General features: G+C 54.2%; 1 protein-coding gene across 4 annotated transcripts in view; it reads right to left on the reverse strand.

Annotated features, from left to right (window-relative positions):
* Positions 1–17,531, reverse strand: part of LOC140390476 (butyrophilin subfamily 1 member A1-like) — a 178,939-nt gene that overhangs the window by 104,049 nt on the left and 57,359 nt on the right. For 2 of the 4 annotated variants that reach the window (XM_072475637.1, XM_072475636.1), the window contains exon 5: positions 2,845–2,964. The exons of the other annotated variants lie outside the window; for them this stretch is intronic. In XM_072475637.1, the coding sequence (XP_072331738.1) occupies positions 2,845–2,964 (120 nt within the window). The remainder of the gene's footprint in view (positions 1–2,844; positions 2,965–17,531) is intronic. 4 annotated transcript variants of the gene reach the window in all.

The raw sequence follows: 17,531 nt of genomic DNA on the forward strand, positions 1-17,531 counted from the left end.
CCTGCAGCAGGCAGGCTGGTGAGGATGAGGTCAAGTATGTTTTTCCCTCTCGTTGGTTCATCCCAGCCTAGAAGCGACGTCCTTTAGGATCCGGCCAGCTGGGTCTGTGCTGGTACTACCGAGCCACTCTTGGTGATGGAGATTGAAGTCCCCACCCAGAGCATATTCTGCGCTCTTGCCACCCTCAGTGCTTATTCCAACTGGTGTTCAACATGGAAGAACACTGATTCATCAGCTGATGGTGGGCGGTACGTGGTAATCAGCAGCAGTTTCCTTGCCCATGTTCAACCTGAAGCCATGAGACTTTGAGAAGGCCCGGAGGTGGATTGGGCCCACTGGTCGCTGCGTCAGTGGCCGAGAGCTTGAGAACCGTCACGGGCGGTGATCGTCCGGTTGTACAAGAAGAAGAAGCAAATTTTGAGGTTGGCGAAGTCCACACGGGACTGCAGCTGGAAGGGTCATTGGATACGGATCATCGGAACATTGGGTCCGGCCAGGCCAAACGACAAGTGGGCTTTACTAAGGCCAAGCCGGTGCTCTCTCACTTCCCAAAACTCTTTGCCACGTAGTCGGTGGCACTTGCACCCTCGACTCCTCCGGCAATCTGAATATTCGGAATCTTTGCCGCCTGGGCTGATTCTTCACTCTTGCCTTCAACAACTTCTGGGCCTCTCCCAGCATTGCCGCCGCCTCCAAAGACACGATCCGGTTACTGTGATCAGACACCGCCCTCTCTACCTCTCATATCGTCACACTCTGTGACTCCATACGCTCTCCAACCATTCCAATGACCCGCGAAGAGGGGCTGCCGCTCCCTCAGTCGCCTTGTACAGGTCCTCCTACATCTCCTGCCAATGCTTCTTAAATTCCCCTTTGATGAACTTCATCAACTGATCCATAAGCAGTGGAGCAGGCGAAGACAACACGGCAAGATCCTCCATACTTTCTGTTGCTACTCCACGTGGGCCATCAACCTCTTGAGCCGAGACTTTATTCGATTTAAGTCGGGTGTTGTAACCCGCTAACATTCCACATTGGAGGAGAAACCAATACAGTCCAGTTACTTGGCACTTTATCTCACCAAAATTCCCATTAACCAGGTAGAAAGGGCCAAAATCTGAGTCTCCAAGCAGGAGCCACCTTGTGTGCGACCGATCAGCTCATGGCTGCCATGGAAGTCAATTCAGGTAAGGCAGCAGTGTTAACCACTGTGGTACCCCGTCGCTCCCGAGTGGCAGTACAAAGCTGGAAGGAGCACTGCCAGGGTATCAGTGCCAAGTGCCCAGGTGGCTCTGGCAGGGGCACTGCTAGGGGGCCAAGCTGGCATTTTCTGTGTGGCGGTGATTGTGCAGTGGCTGACATGTTGGCGGGGGGGGCAGGTGAATTGGGGCTTGGGGGGTTTTGGGGGTCACGTCAGCACTCGAGTGATTGAGACGATCTCTCCCTGCACTGAGGTGTTTTTGGTGAGCGGGGCTCCTCAGTGCAGGAAACGAGACTAAGTGTGGCCTCGGCCGCGCTTTCTCCGCTGAGGCCCCATATCTAACCGGAGTCATGTTAGATAGCGTTGTGTTTCTCATCACTGCGAGCGCCAGGAAACATGTGGCTAAATGCACTTGCTATGGGACATAGTTCCTATTTGGTTAAATCGGGCCCAAAGTATGGTTAGATAGCGGTGGGGAAATGCCAACAGGCCCGGCAGGAAACTCTGCAAAAGCCGCTCCAAATGACACTTCGAAACATTTCCGTTAGCTCACGCCCATTAGGTTCTGTATCTTGGGAGAGGAGAAACAGACTCGTCGGCACTGAGTGAATCTTAGCAACCAGCTTTGGAGGAAGTTGGTTCAATTGGTTGGCTGGCAACCTGTGGGTAGGCCAGGGACGGTGTTCTACCTGACAACAGTCAGTGATTGGTTTGTGTGTGATGCTTTCGGCGAGAGCTTCGCAGAACTGTTTAGAACTTGAAAGCGAAAGGAACCCTCTTTTTCTCTCTCTCTCTCTCTCTCTCTCTCTCTCCCCCTCTCAACTGCTTTACTGTTCTAAAACCAATGACTGCCTGGCACATCTTTGCTGTAAACTTGAAATGAACTTGAATCTACAGAAAAAGTAGACAACCATGCCAGAGAAAACCATCTCAAGCCGAGAAGGAAGAAGTACTGAAACTGAAGTTTGAACTCCAAAAAGACATTAACTGGAAGTAAACCTAGTGCATCAAAGATCCATTATCCTTTTATTTTTATCAATATTTTCATTATCTTTCAACCACCCTTTCCCCTCGATGTTGTTTGTCTGTGTGTGCGTGTGTGTGCAGAGAGGGGAGGTAGTTGGGAGGGGGCATTGGGAAAGGGGTATTAGCTAGCCAGTTACATTTTCTGTCGGTGCAATTATTATATTGTACATAATAAAAGGTTACTTGTGTTAAAATTACAAACTGCAGTTTATTGGGCGCAGCCAAGGACCTCAGGTATTTTAAAACAACATCAGATTTCACTTGTCATTCCAGGTCAAGTGGGGCTGGAATTGACTGTGTGCACCAGCCCAGGGGCTCGACAGTACACAGTGGGACTTGCAGCTGTTCCTGTTTTTTCACTTTAATGTAAGTGCCCAACAAACATCCAATACTAAAATAAACCTTGTCTTGTTTCCACATTTCACTGCTTCGATCCTGTGCTCCTAAAATTCCACAGGCCTCTTCCAGTTTCCCAGCTGAAATTCAATGGAAGGTCAGCAGAATCTCCAATTTTAATGCTGCTTCTCCAAGAATTTCCTCCGTTTGCACTGAAACTGGGAGGAGCACCATGGGGTTTCCAGGCCTGAATCTTTGTCAATGTTACATTGCGAATGTACCTTTAATGTGTCGATGTTGTTTCAAACTCCAATAAATCTCAACAGAAACGCCCACAATTAGACAGCAAAGAGTCACGAGCAATGGTACCAGCCAGTCAGGGACTGCAGGGAAGATGTCATCTGTAAAGTAAACACCAGTCAATGAGAAACTAATATTATCTGTACCATCTGTCATTTTAGAATATCCAATATCAGTGAAAGTTCATGAGGTGGAAAACCCACAGTTGCTCTGGCAGCCTCCTGCCTTAACTTCAGCAAGAGTCCAACTGAACATCCAGGAATACCAGCACTGAAGTTTGCTCAAGGGTCTGTTGGGTGTGGAATCTCTGTCCACGACAATCACATTCTCTGATCGCTGGCTTTTAAAGCAGACCAAGGCAGGCCAGCAGCACGGTTCAATTCTCGTACAAGCCTCCCCGAACAGGTGCCGGAATGTGGCGACTAGGGACTTTTCACAGTAACTTCATTTGAAGCCTACTTGTGACAATAAGCGATTTTCATTCATTTCATTTCATTATTACTTCTGAAAGGGCAGAAACTTCAAAACTGGTGTTCACACAGCCAGATTATTCTTTTAAGTTACCGTCCTAGTTTGTAATCTGGGTTTGGTCCTCTATTGTCCCAAATAATAATAATCTTTATTGTCACAAACCATTTAAGCTACGAATTTTAGTGGAGTCAAAAGCAGACCTCAGGGACTAGTGCATCACAACCAGGCAGAATCATCCTAGAATGGCACAAAGTGCGGTGGGGGCATGAAAAACGACTTTTTACCCGACGGCTGCAGTAGTGGGTTTTCCTGCCGCGTTGTCCCCTTCCCACCTCATTAGTTGTGAAGCAAAGGGAAACACTCCATCTTACTGGCAGACAGCCTCTGATTTTCAGGCCATGTCATTACCTTGCCCGTTCCTCACGCCAGACACTATGTTTAAACTACAGCCAAAAACACAGAGCTCAATGCTGGAGCCCAGGACTGCTCCACTGCAGGCATGGCTCTGATAGTCAAAAACACTGCACATTCATCGGCATCTCTGTTTCGTGAGGGAGGAGTTACGAGAGGGCAATATTAGGAAATTGGGCCCAGAAATTGCACTGAAGATTAGCAGGCAATTTAGAGGTTAACAGAGTGAAAAGGAGAAACTATTAGCCCAGAATCAGCGGGATACGCCCACATCTGGCTGAGTCACATGGTCCCGTTCAGACTTAAACTCGTTAAACTTGAGATCCATTGTCTTTCGGGACACTCCTGTCTGACCAGCCATTAGCCCATTACAGAGTTTGATTGCCTCTTTGGCTGTCAATTGGAGGTTAGTTGCATATCATTAGCAGGGCTCTGTTCTTTTGTATAAATGGGAGTGGGCAATCAAACAGTCAAATACAGATGATGAGTTCATGTTTGGAAACCCCAGCTGAGAACCTTTATTTGAACAGGTTACGGCAGAAGGATGTGAACAGTCAGTGAACACCAGTCATGAAAACTGCTACAAGGAGAAGGCTTTGGAAATCGACAGAGAGAGGTCATGAATGTTGCACCATCTTAAAACTTTTAAAAGTTCCAGTCCATTGCCAGCTCAAGAGAGATCACCATTCACACTTTGACACACCACCCTCATATCTCGATCTGGCTTCATATCCTCTGGGGATCCTGTCCTCCTAACACACACACACACACACACACACACACACACCTTCTCACTTGGCCTGGCATGCACCTTTTTCACACTCTCTCCACCTATCTTCATGTAGGACAGGATCGCACACAAATCAACAGGAGAGGTCCTAGACTGGGGTGTAGTGGCGGACATCAAGGTCTTCACTCTATTCAAGAGTCACCCGAGAGGACGTGGACCATTCCTGCACCAACATGAGGATCCTGCACCAGATCATGTGTGGTAAATGTATTCACCATAATGCATGCATGATACCATAACCTGTGACCTATGACCTGGAAGTGGTGATATGAACTGCTTCCAGGTACTGTCCTGTAACCCCGGTATGGCTCTGCCTTTGGCTCCGCCCACACCAGGGCATTTTTGGCCGGCCCCTTGTGGGTGGCATCCGTCTGTACTACTGACTCAGGCTAGGCACGTTCATGACAAATAAAGCCTTATGTTCACTCGCTCTCTCTGCCTCGCTGTGAATTGAAGGTACATCAATTTATTCGTCATAGACAGCACTGTGGAAGCCGTTCTAACGCCAGACAGGCTGGAACTCAACGCCCGCGCGTCCGAAGCCAAGGAAAATTTTGAACATTTGCTTCGAGGCCTACATCGACTCCTCAGCAACAGCACCCTCGGAGACCCTCAAACTGCGACTCCTCCACGCTCGGGTGAGCCATCGAATCTCGGTAAAGATTGAGAAAGCGGCCATGTATGCGGAAGCGGTCGCAAACCTCAAGGCGCACTTCGTGAAGCCCGTGAACGAGGTGTTCGCTAGGCACCTTCTCACTGCTCGCCGTCAACACGCAGGAGAATCGCTGGACGAGTTTCTGGAGACCCTGACATTACTCACTAGAAACTGCAGCTACCGAGATGTGATGGCGGAGGAGCATATGAACTCAAAGATCCGGGACACTTACGTGGCGGGGATCCGCTCGAACTATATCAGGCAGCGCCTGCTGGAAAACGGGGCCTCCGGCCTGCGGGACACGGTAAAGCTAGCTACCTCACTAGAGGTGGCCTACCAGAACCATCATCGCGGCCCCCGTCAGACCCGCCTATGCCGCAGGCCTGCGCCGCACGTCTGCCAGCCCAGCCCAGAGAACCGCAATGTTACTTCTGCGGCCAGGGCCAACACCCCCGGCAGCATTGCCCAGCCCATGTGGCGACATGCAGCGACTGCGGGAAAAAGGGGCACTACGCGAGAGTCTGTCTGGGACAAACTAGGGACCAGAAATCGAAAGCGCACCAGACCCGACCCATGGACTCACAGCACCACAGGCCTCGCAATGTGGATGCGTGCCTGCCCGGAACGCCCCCCCCCCCCCCATGCGCCTTCGGCATCGTGCGAATCGTGGGGGTCGCCATCTTGGCTCCCGGCCTCAACACCGACCGACACGTGCGACTGATGGGGGCGGCCATCCTGGGCGCCATCTTCAACCCCGTCCGACACGTGTGACACATGGGGGCCGCCATCTTGCGACTCCACCGGCCACGCAGACTACCCATATCTGGGTGCGGCGACCTTCGACCAGTCACAGCCGAAACCACTGAGGAACTCCATGATGGTTGTCCGGGTCAACGGGCAAGAGACCCACTGCCTCTTCGACTCCAGGAGCACGGAGAGCTTTGTCCACCCCGACACGGTAAGGCGCTGTTCCCTCCACACCTACCCCGCTGCACAAACAATGTCCCTTGTCTCCGGGTCCCATTCAGTTCAGATCCGGGGGTACTGTATCGCCAACCTCGCGATACAGGGAGCGGAGTATACCCGTTTCACGCTCTACGTCCTCCCCCACCTCTGCGTCCCCCCACTGCTCGGATTGGATTTTCAGTGTAATCACCGAAGCCTGACCTTACAGTTCGGTGGACCCTTGCCCCGCCTCACCGTATGCAGCCTTGCGACCCTCCAGGTCTCCCCCCCTTCACTCTTTGCGAACCTCACTCCGGACTGTAAGCCCATTGCCACCAGGAGCAGGCAGTACAGCTCGCTAGACATGGTATTTATCAAGTCAGAGGTCCAGCGACTGTTGAGTGAGGGGATCAAAGAGGCCAGTAACAGACCCTGGAGAGCGCAAGTGGTGGTCGTCCGGACCGGGGAAAAGTATCGGATGGTTGTGGACTACAGCCAGACCATTAACCGGGTCACGCAACTGGATGCGTACCCCCTCCCCCGCATGGCGGAGATGATCAACCAGATCGCATAGTACGTGTGTTCTCCACGGTCGATCTGAAGGCAGCCTACCACCAGCTCCCAATCCGCCCGGAAGAGCGCCACTGCACTGCCTTTGAAGCAGCCGGCCGGCTCTTCCACTTCCTCAGAGTCCCCTTCGGCGTCACTAACTGGGTCTCAGTCTTTCAGAAAACGATGGACCGAATGGTGGACCAGTACGGTTTGCGGGCGACATACCCGTACTTGGACAATGTGACCATCTGCGGCCATGATCAGCAGGAGCATGAATCCAACCTTCAGAGATTCCTCCAAGCCGCCCAATCCCTCAATCTTACATACAATAAAGAAAAGTGCGTCTTCCATACTACCCGGCTGGCCATCCTCAGCTACGTCGTGGAGAACGGGGTCCTAGGGCCCGACCCCGACCGCATGCGCCCCCTTACAGAACTCCCCCCTCCCCACAGCCTCAAGGCCCTGAAACGGTGCCTGGGGCTGTTCTCATACTATGCCCTGTGGGTCCCCAACTATGCGCACAAAGCCCGCCCATTGATTCAAACCACTAGGTTCCCCCTGACGGATGAGGCCCGCTCGGCCTTCAGCCGCATCAAGGCCGGTATAACCAAGGCCGCAATGCATGCGGTGGATGAATCCATTCCTTTTCGGGTAGAGAGCGATGCGTCAGACGTCACACTGGCCGCCACACTCAACCAGGCGGGCAGGCCAGTAGCATTTTTCTCGAGGACCCTCCACGCTTCCGAAATTTGACACCCCTTGGTCGAGAAGGAAGCGCAAGCCAGAGTGGAAGCCGTGCGGCACTGGAGGCACTACCTAGCCAGTAGGAGGTTCACCCTCGTCACCGACCAACGATCGGTAGCCTTCATGTTTGACAACGCACAACGGGGCAAAATAAAAAATGATAAAATCTTGAGGTGGAGGATTGAACTCTCCACCTACAACTACGATATCAAGTATCGTCCTGGGAAGCTCAATGAGCCCCCAGTCCCGCGGCACATGCGCCAGCGCGCAAGATGACCGACTTCGGGCTATCCATGATGACCTCTGTCACCCGGGGGTCACCCGGCTTACCCACTTCATTAAGGCCCGCAATCTGCCTTTCTCCACCGAGAAGGTCAAGGCCATGACCAGGGACTGCCAAGTCTGCGCGGAGTGCAAACCGCACTTCTTCTGGCCAGGCAAGGTCCACCTGGTAAAGGCCTCCCGGCCCTTTGAGCACCTAAGCATCGACTTCAAAGGGCCCTCCCCTCCACCAATCGGAATATCTACTTTCTCTCCGTCATCGATGAGTACTTCCGCTTCCCCTTTGCCGTCCCCTGCCCCGACATAGATTATCATAGATTATCATAGAATTTACAGTGCAGAAGGAGGCCATTCGGCCCATCGAGTCTGCACCGGCTCGTGGAAAGAGCACCCTATCCAAGGTCAACACCTCCACCCTATCCCCATAACCCAGTAACCCCACCCAACACGAAGGGCAATTTTGGACACTAAGGGCAATTTATCATGGCCAATCCACCTAACCTGCACATCTTTGGACCTCAGCCACCCTCATAAAGGCACTGCACAGCATCTTCACGTTGTTCGGTTGCCCTGCCTATGTCCACAGCGACCGGGGCACATCGTTCATGAGCGATGAGCTGCGTCAGTACCTGCTCAACAAAGGCATCGCCTCGAGCAGGACTAGGAGCTCTAAACATAGGGAAACGGGCAGGTGGAGAGGGAGAACGCGACGGTATGGAAGGCCGACCTTCTGGCCCTTAGGTCTAGAAGTCTCCCTATCCCCCACTGGCAGGAGGCCCTCCCTGACACCCTCCACTCCATCAGATCGCTCCTCTGTACGGCCACGAACGAGACCCCTCACGATCGTTTGTTTATCTTCCCCAGGAAGTCCATCTCTGGGGTCTCGCTTTCAACTTGGCTGAAAACTCCGGGACCAGTCCTTCTCCGGAAGCACATGAGGATCCATAAGACCGACACTCTGTTCGAGAGGGTCCAGCTGCTCCACGCTAACCCCCAGTACGCTTACATCGCGCACCAGGACAGACGGCAGGATACGGTCTCCCTACAGGACCTGGCGCCAGCTGGTTCCCACGCCAACGCGCCACCCTCGCCTACATCACCCCCCTCCCCGCTGCCCGCCGCCACTCACAGAGGCCCCTACGCCCCCCTGGGTCTCCTGTATTGTCCCGCGCCGACACTGCCGCCACCCATCACCCCCCACCCTACCCCCGCACCCCAACCGTCTCCGACACCCCGGAGTGAGGCTCAAGCTCCAGACACAACGCCCCTGGAGTCACCACCTGCGACAACTGTGCCCGTCGCACCACCAGAGCTGCGGAGGCCAAAGAGAACGATCCGGCCTCCAGATAGACTGAATATGTAATGACCCCACGTCAACCTGGACTTGATTTTTTTAACAGGGGGTGAATGTGGTGAATGTATTCACCATAATGCATGATACCATAACCTGTGACCTATGACCTGGACGTGGTGATATGAACTGCGTCCAGGTACTGTACTGTAACCCCAGTATGGCTCCGCCTCTAGCTCCGCCCACACCAGGGCATATATAGGCCGGCCCCTTGTGGACGGCATCCATCTGTACTACTGACTCTGGCTAGGCAATTTCATGACAAATAAAGCCTTATGTTCACTCGCTCTCTCATGCCTCTCTCAAATCTGAATTCGCTATGTGCAGACAACCCAGCTGCCAAGCATTAATAATCTCCACTTTCTCTCCCAGAGATAGCTGCCACGTCGGCCTTAGTCAACCTTGACCCCACCTCCTGCATCTCAGATAAGGACCCTGTGGGCAGCAGTATTGAAGACTTGCCATAGCACTCACCCACACCCTCGACCAACGCGGTGACATACACCTCAGGATGGCAATCTGGTGAGCACAGCACACAATCTGTTCCATAGCAGTCAGAGGCAGGGACATCCAAGGTTGCTGGCACTCATTACTGCTGGAGTCAGATGATGAGCCTCTCGACTTGGTCCTTAATCAACTGTTGGAGCTGCAGCCGCGACAATTACGGGAATATCGGGAAGGGATGTCAGCTGCACTCTCAGATTTCAAGGGACAGACAATGGAGGAGTCGGTATGCCTCCAGTCCAAGGTGACCGTGCTGTCATGGCAACACACCAAGCTGAACACTGACAGGATGGTGGCTGTCATGGAGACATTGGTCCTGTACTGATGCGTAGGCTGAACTCCACCGCTGACGCCATTGCTGGCCTCCAACAGTGTCAACTCCAGAGATAGACAAATCCCGCGCATGCGCCACCTCGCACCGGCCAGGCCCTTCCGCGCCGGTTGGCGCAGCGCCAACCCCGGTAGCGCCAGCCTAGCCCCTGAAGGTGCGGAGGATTCCACCCTGCCGGGTAAGGGAGAATCCCACACAGGATATATGCAAATTTGGAAGTGACTGGTCTTATTAGCGACAGACGGCATGGTTTTGTACGAGGGACGTCATGTCTCACTAATTTGATTGAAATTTTTGAGGAGGTGACAAAAATGATTGACGAGGGAAAGGCTGTGGTTGTTGTCCACATAGACTTTAGTAAAGCTTTTGATAAGGTCACTCATGGCAGGCTAGTGCAAAAGATTCGATCACATGGACTTCCGGTAGCGGCGGACGGCAGCTCCTGCCGGGATCGGTTTTTCGGGCCGTTAAAAGGAACGGTGGCGGTAATTGACAGGAGGGACCGGCGCAGGAACGGACGTGGGAGAGGCTCCCCCCGGTGGTGCATGGAGAGAACCAGGAGCGGAGCCGGCAGACGTCCGAACCCGGGGAAGAAGGTTGAGAAGGTCCGGGAGGACAAAATGGCGGCCGGAGAAGATCGGGAGGTGTAGGCCCAGTGGGCCAGAGAACAGCAGGAGCTCCTTAAAAACTGCTTCATGGAGTTGAAAACGGAGATGCTGGCCTCCATGGAGAGAATTGTGGTGACCCAGAAGGGGCAGGAGAAGGAGATCAAGCAGTGAGGCGGAAGGTGGCGGAGAATGCGGACGAGATCCTGGGCCTGGCGGTGAAAGTGGAGGTGCACGAGGCGCTCCATAACAGATGGGAGGAGAGGCTGGATGACATTGAGTTTCAGTCTTGGAGCCATAATCTGCGGATCCTGGGCCTTCCCGAAGGAGCGGAGGGGGCGGATGCGAGTACGTACGTGGCCACAATGTTGGGGACGCTGTTGGGCGCGGGGACCTTCCCGCGGCCCTTGGGAAGGGTCGCGGGAAGCCGAGGGTAAACGAGCCACCGAGGGCGATGGTGATACGGTTTCAGCGCTTGGCAGACCGGGAGCGAGTCCTGCGGTGGGCGAAGAAAGAGCGGAGCAGTAAGTGGGAGAACGGTGAGATCCGCATTTACCAGGACTTGGGAGCTGAGCTGGTGAGGGGGCGTGCGGGTTTCAACTGGGCTAAGGCGGTCCTCCACAGTAAAGGGGTGAAGTTTGGGCTCCTGCACACTGCGAGACTGTGGGTAACATACCAGGACAGGCAGCACTACTTTGTTTCGCCGGACGAGGCGTGGTCGTTCCATCAGGCAAGAGAAGCTGGACCTGAACTAAGGAACAGTTGTATGGGGGTGAAATGTGCAGGTGGGGAGGGACAGAGGGGAGGACGGCGGGTAAAGCATAAGTTTATGGGCCTGTCTGCTCCAGTTTGGTTGGGGGTTTTGTTGTTTGTTTTGCTTGTTTTCCAGGTGTTTTGTTTTCCAGGTGTTCAGTTCTAGGGGGCGGGAAACGCCCGGGACGGGTTGTCCGGCACACGGGGAGGTCCCGGATGGAGCTTGGCCCTCTACCCTGCGGGGAGGGGGGAGCGGCCCAAAGGAGGCAACAAGTTTAGAGTTGGTATATAGAGGCGGGAGCAGCCGGGGTCAGCATGGGTGAGCTGACTTGGGAAGCACAATGGGGGGGAAAACCAGGGCTAAGCGGATGCTTGGCTGGGGGGGGGGGGGGAGGCTGTGGGGGAGGGGGGGGAAAGGGGTGCTGCTTTGCTGACTGAAGGGGAGCCAGGTGAGAGGCACGGATGGAGAGTCAGGCGGGGGGGGGACCACCGAGGGGAGAGCTGGAGGAGGGAGGCGGGGGCACGTGGCTGGCCGAAAAAGGGAGATGGCTAGTCGGCGGGATGGGGGGGGGGGTGGTCAACCCCCCGACCAGGCTGATCACGTAGAACACGTTTGGGGCAGCATGGTAGCATTGTGGATAGCACAATTGCTTCACAGCTCCAGGGTCCCAGGTTCGATTCCGGCTTGAGTCACGGTCTGTGTGGAGTCTGCACATCCTCCCCGTGTCTGCGTGGGTTTCCTCCGGGTGCTCCGGTTTCCTCCCACAGTCCAAAGATGTGCGGGTTAGGTGGATTGGCCATGATAAATTGCCCTTAGTGTCCCAAATTGCCCTTAGTGTTGGGTGGGGTTACTGGGTTATGGGGATAGGGTGTAGGTGTTGACCTTGGGTAGGGTGCTCTTTCCAAGAGCCGGTGCAGACTCGATGGGCCGAATGGCTTCCTTCCGCACTGTAAATTCTATGATAACATGAGGGGCCTGAATGGGCCGGTCAAGAGGTCCCGTGTGTTCTCGCATCTGAAGGGGTTGAAGGCGGACGTGGCCATGTTGCAAGAGACGCACTTAAAGCTCGCTGACCAGACGAGGCTGAGGAAAGGATGGGTGGGAAAGGTGTTTCACTCGGGGTTAGACTCCAAGACCAGAGGGGTGGCAATTTTGGTCAGTAAACGAGTGGCATTTGAGGCCGGGGAGTATCGTGGCGGACAAGGGGGGCAGGTATATAATGGTGAGTAGCAAGCTGCAGGGGGCCCGGGTGGTGCTAGTGAATGTATATGCCCCGAACTGGGACGATGCGGACTTCATGAGGCGCGTGTTGGGTAGGATCCCGGACTTGGAGACAAGTAACCTGATAATGGGAGGGGACTTTAATACTGTCTTGGATCCGAGCTTGGATCGTTCCAAGTCCAGGTCGGGAAAGAGGCCGGCGGTGGCCAGGTCCTTGTGGGAGTTCATGGGCCAGATGGAGGGAGTGGACCCCTGGAGGTTTGCGCGGCCAAGGGCGAAGGAGTTCTCCTTTTTCTCCCACGTCCTAAAAGTCTATTCGCGGATAGACTTCTTTGTGCTGAATAGGGCGTTAATCCCGAGGGTGGAGGGGGTCGAATACTCGGCCATTGCGGTCTCAGACCATGCCCCGCACTGGGTGGACCTGCGATTGGGGGCGGAGCGGGGTCAGCGCCCTCTCTGGAGACTGGATGTGGGGCTGCTGGCGGATGAAGAGGTGAGTGGGCAGATAAGGAGTAGTATTGAGAATTATGTGGGAGCGAATGACACAGGGGAGGTAACGGTGGCAGTGGTTTGAGAGGCTCTGAAGGCGGTCGTTAGGAGAGAGTTAATCTCCATTAGGTCCCACAGAGAGAAGAAGGAGAGGGCGGAGAGGGAGAGGCTGGTGGGAGTGATACTCAGGGTAGACAGGAGGTACGTGGAGGCCCCAGAGGGGGGGGGCTGTTGAATGAGCGCCGGAAACTACAGGCGGAGTTTGACTTGCTGACCACGGGGAAAGCAGAGGCACAGCTGAGGAAAGCGAAGGGGGCAGTTCATGAGTATGGGGAGAAGGCGAGCAGGATGCTGGCGCACCAGCTGCGTAAGAGGGAGGCGGCTAAAGAGATTGGGGGAGTGCGGGATAGGGAAGGCAACATGGTGCTGAGCCCGGAGAGGGTTAATGAAGTCTTCAGGGAGTTCTATGGGAAGGTAAACGAGTCGGAGCCCCCTGGGGAGGGGGAAGGGATGAGGCAGTTTATGGACCGGTTGAGATTCCCAAGGGTGGAAGTGGAGCGGGTGGAGGGACGGGGGGCCCCGATTGAGTTGGAGGAGGTTGTCAGGGGGCTGGTAGTCAGGGGGCTGGCAGGCATGCAGACGGGCAAGGCCCCGGGCCCGGACGGCTTCCCCACAGAATTTTATAAGAGGTTCTCGGAGCTGCTGAGCCCACTCCTGCTAAGAACCTTCAATGAGGCAAAGGAGAGAGGGACCCTCCCTCCGATAATGTCGCAGGCATTGATTTCACTCATCTTGAAGAAGGAGAAGGATCCGCTTCAGTGTGGGTCCTACAGACCGATATCGCTCCTGAACGTAGATGTCAAGCTGTTGGCAAAGGGTCTGGCCACCAGAATAGAGGACTATGTCCCAGGAGTGATTGTGGAGGACCAGACGGGTTTTGTTAAGGGCAGGCAGCTGAACACTAATGTGAGGAGGCTCCTGAATATCATCATGATGCCCTCGGAGGGGGGGACGCGGAGGTGGTGACTGCGATGGACGCGGAGAAGGCCTTTGACAGGGTGCAGTGGGAGTATCTGTGGGAGGCGCTAGGCAGGTTTGGATTCGGTGAGGGATTTATAGGGTGGGTCAAGCTGCTGTATCAGGCCCCTGTAGTGAGTGTGTCCACAAACCGGCTAAGGTCGGAGTATTTCAGGCTGCGCGGGGGGACGAGACAGGGGTGTCCCCTGTCCCCGTTGCTGTTTGCCCTGGCAATTGAGCCGTTGGCCATTGCACTCAGGACTTCGGGAGATTGGAGGGGGCTGGTACGCGGAGGGGAGGAACACCGGGTCTCCCTCTACGCGGATGATCTGTTCTTGTATATTTCAGACCCGTTAGAGGACTGGCTCTGCCGAGCTTCTGCAGTTATTACTGGGCGGCCAATGTGGCCATGATTAGGAAATGGGTGATGGAGGAGGGGGCGGCGTGGGTGCGGCGTCGTGTAAAGGCACCAGTCTAGGGGCACTTGTTACTGCTCCGCTGCCGTTCTCGCCGGCGCGATACACCACAAGTCCGGTGGTGACAGCGGCACTGAGTATCTGGGGGCAGTGGAGGAGAAATTCCCCCGAATTTTAGTATTAGGCTTTGGAGGTTGCACTGGAAATCTAACCCGAGTAACAGGGCAGCGCAGAGATGAGGGAGGACGTAGAGCTTAAAGTTAGTGTACTCTACGCCTTGTATTGACAGGTTTGCGACGCAATACCCCCGGATCTGTACGGAGTGCAAACCGGACGCGAGGGATATAGTCTGTGAGACGGTGACGGGGAGGACCTGGAGAGCACAGCGTCTTACCATATCTGGGTGGACAAAACTATCTGTGCTTCCGGAGTTGAAGAGGCAGGACGCCTCCTGCCCGTTGAGTTTGACAACCATCATCGAATTTCGCAACTGGTCGAGCTGGACCGAGCTGAGGTAATGCGAAGGACTATCTGTGGCAGCAGCGTGATCACAAAATGGCGGCGTCGACGATGTCGGCCAAGATGGCGGCGCCCACTACTCGCACGTGGCGGGCCGCATCGGTGATGACGACCAAGATGGCGTCCTCCACGGGTCGCACGCGGCGGATGACGCGTCGGAAGGGGGCAGTCCCGGCAGGCACGAGGCCACGTTGTGGGGTCTGTGAGCCTCAGGCCGACCGGCTTTCGATTTTGGGGCTTTCGAGTGGCTCAGACATACCTTCGCAAAATGACTTTTCTTGCCGCACTCATTACACACAGCGGGGCAGCGCTGCCGGGGATGCTGGCCCTGCCCACAGGAATAACAGCAAGGACCTCCGGAGCTGGCCGGCAGCCGTGCGGCACAGGAGTGAGATACGCTTGGGTCGGGTGATGGCTTCGCCTCTGACGCAGGCAGAGAAATTGGTGACCACCAGAAAGGGCAGGCAGTCAGTGCAGGAATCCCCTGTGGTTGTCCCCCTCTCGAACAGATATACCCCTTTGGATACTGTCGGGGGGGATAGCCTATCAGGGGAAAACAGCAGCAGCCAGAGCAGTGGCACCACGGCTGGCTCTGATGTTCAGAAGGGAGGGTCAAAGCGCAGAAGAGTAATAGTAATAGGGGACTCTATAGTCAGGGGCACAGATAGGCGCTTCTGTGGACGTGAAAGAGACTCCAGGATGGTATGTTGCCTCCCTGGTGCCAGGGTCCAGGATGTCTCCGAACGGGTAGAGGGCATCCTGAAGGGGGAGGGCTACAGGCAGAGGTCGTTGTACATATTGGTACTAACGACATAGGCAGGAAGGGGCATGAGGTCCTGCAGCAGGAGTTCAGGGAGCTAGGCAGAAAGTTAAAAGACAGGACCTCGAGGGTTGTAATCTCGGGATTACTCCCTGTGCCACGTGCCAGTGAGGCTAGAAATAGGAAGATAGAGCAGCTAAACACGTGGCTAAACAGCTGGTGTAGGAGGGAGGGTTTCCATTATCTGGACCACTGGGAACTCTTCCGGGGCAGGTGTGACCTGTATAAGAAGGACAGGTTGCATCTAAACCGGAGAGGCATAAATATCCTGGCCGCGAGGTTTGCTAGTGTCCCACGGGAGGGTTTAAACTAGTATGGCAGGGGGGTGGGCACGGGAGCAATAGGTCAGAAGGTGAGAGCATTGAGGGAGAACTAGGGAATAGGGACAATGTGGCTCTGAGGCAGAGCAGACAGGGAGAAGTTGCTGAACACAGCGGGTCTGGTGGCCTGAAGTGCATATGTTTTAATGCAAGGAGCATTACGGGTAAGGCAGATGAACTTAGAGCTTGGATTAGTACTTGGAACTATGATGTTGTTGCAATTACAAAGACCTGGTTGAGGGAAGGGCAGGATTGGCAGCTAAACGTTCCAGGATTTAGATGTTTCAGGCGGGATAGAGGGGGATGTAAAAGGGGAGGCGGAGTTGCGCTACTTGTTCGGGAGAATATCACAGCTGTACTGCGAGAGGACACCTCAGAGGGCAGTGAGGCTATATGGGTAGAGATCAGGAATAAGAAGGGTGCAGTCACAATGTTGGGGGTATACTACAGGTCTCCCAACAGCCAGCGGGAGATAGAGGAGCAGATAGGTAGACAGATTTTGGAAAAGAGTAAAAACAACAGGGTTGTGGTGATGGGAGACTTCAACTTCCCCAATATTGACTGGGACTCACTTAGTGCCAGGGGCTTAGACGGGGCGGAATTTGTAAGGAGCATCCAGGAGGGCTTCTTAAAACAATATGTAGACAGTCCAACTAGGGAAGGGGCGGTACTGGACCTGGTATTGGGGAATGAGCCCGGCCAGGTGGTAGATGTTTCAGTAGGGGAGCATTTCGGTAACAGTGACCACAATTCAGTAAGTTTTAAAGTACTGGTGGACAAGGATAAGAGTGGTCCGAGGATGAATGTGCTAAATTGGGGGAAGGCTAATTATAACAATATTAGGCGGGAACTGAAGAACATAGATTGGGGGCGGATGTTTGAGGGCAAATCAACATCTGACATGTGGGAGGCTTTCAAGTGGCAGTTGAAAGGAATACAGGACCGGCATGTTCCTGTGAGGAAGAAAGATAAATACGGCAATTTTCGGGAACCTTGGATGACGAGTGATATTGTAGGCCTCGTCAAAAAGAAAAAGGAGGCAGTTGTCAGGGCTAAAAGGCTGGGAACAGACGAAGCCTGCGTGGAATATAAGGAAAGTAGGAAGGAACTTAAGCTAGGAGTCAGGAGGGCTAGAAGGGGTCACGAAAAGTCATTGGCAAATAGGGTTAAGGAAAATCCCAAGGCTTTTTACACGTACATAAAAAGCAAGAGGGTAGCCAGGGAAAGGGTTGGCCCACTGAAGGATAGGCAAGGGAATCTATGTGTGGAGCCAGAGGAAATGGGCGAGGTACTAAATTAATACTTTGCATCAGTATTCACCAAAGAGAAGGAATTGGTAGATGTTGAGTCTGGAGAAGGGGGTGTAGATAGCCTGGGTCACATTGTGATCCAAAAAGACGAGGTGTTAGGTGTCTTAAAAAATATTAGGGTAGATAAGTCCCCAGGGCCTGATGGGATCTACCCCAGAATA

The sequence above is a fragment of the Scyliorhinus torazame genome, chromosome 14, assembly GCF_047496885.1.
Source record: "Scyliorhinus torazame isolate Kashiwa2021f chromosome 14, sScyTor2.1, whole genome shotgun sequence".
In the NCBI taxonomy this organism is placed as follows: domain Eukaryota; kingdom Metazoa; phylum Chordata; class Chondrichthyes; order Carcharhiniformes; family Scyliorhinidae; genus Scyliorhinus; species Scyliorhinus torazame.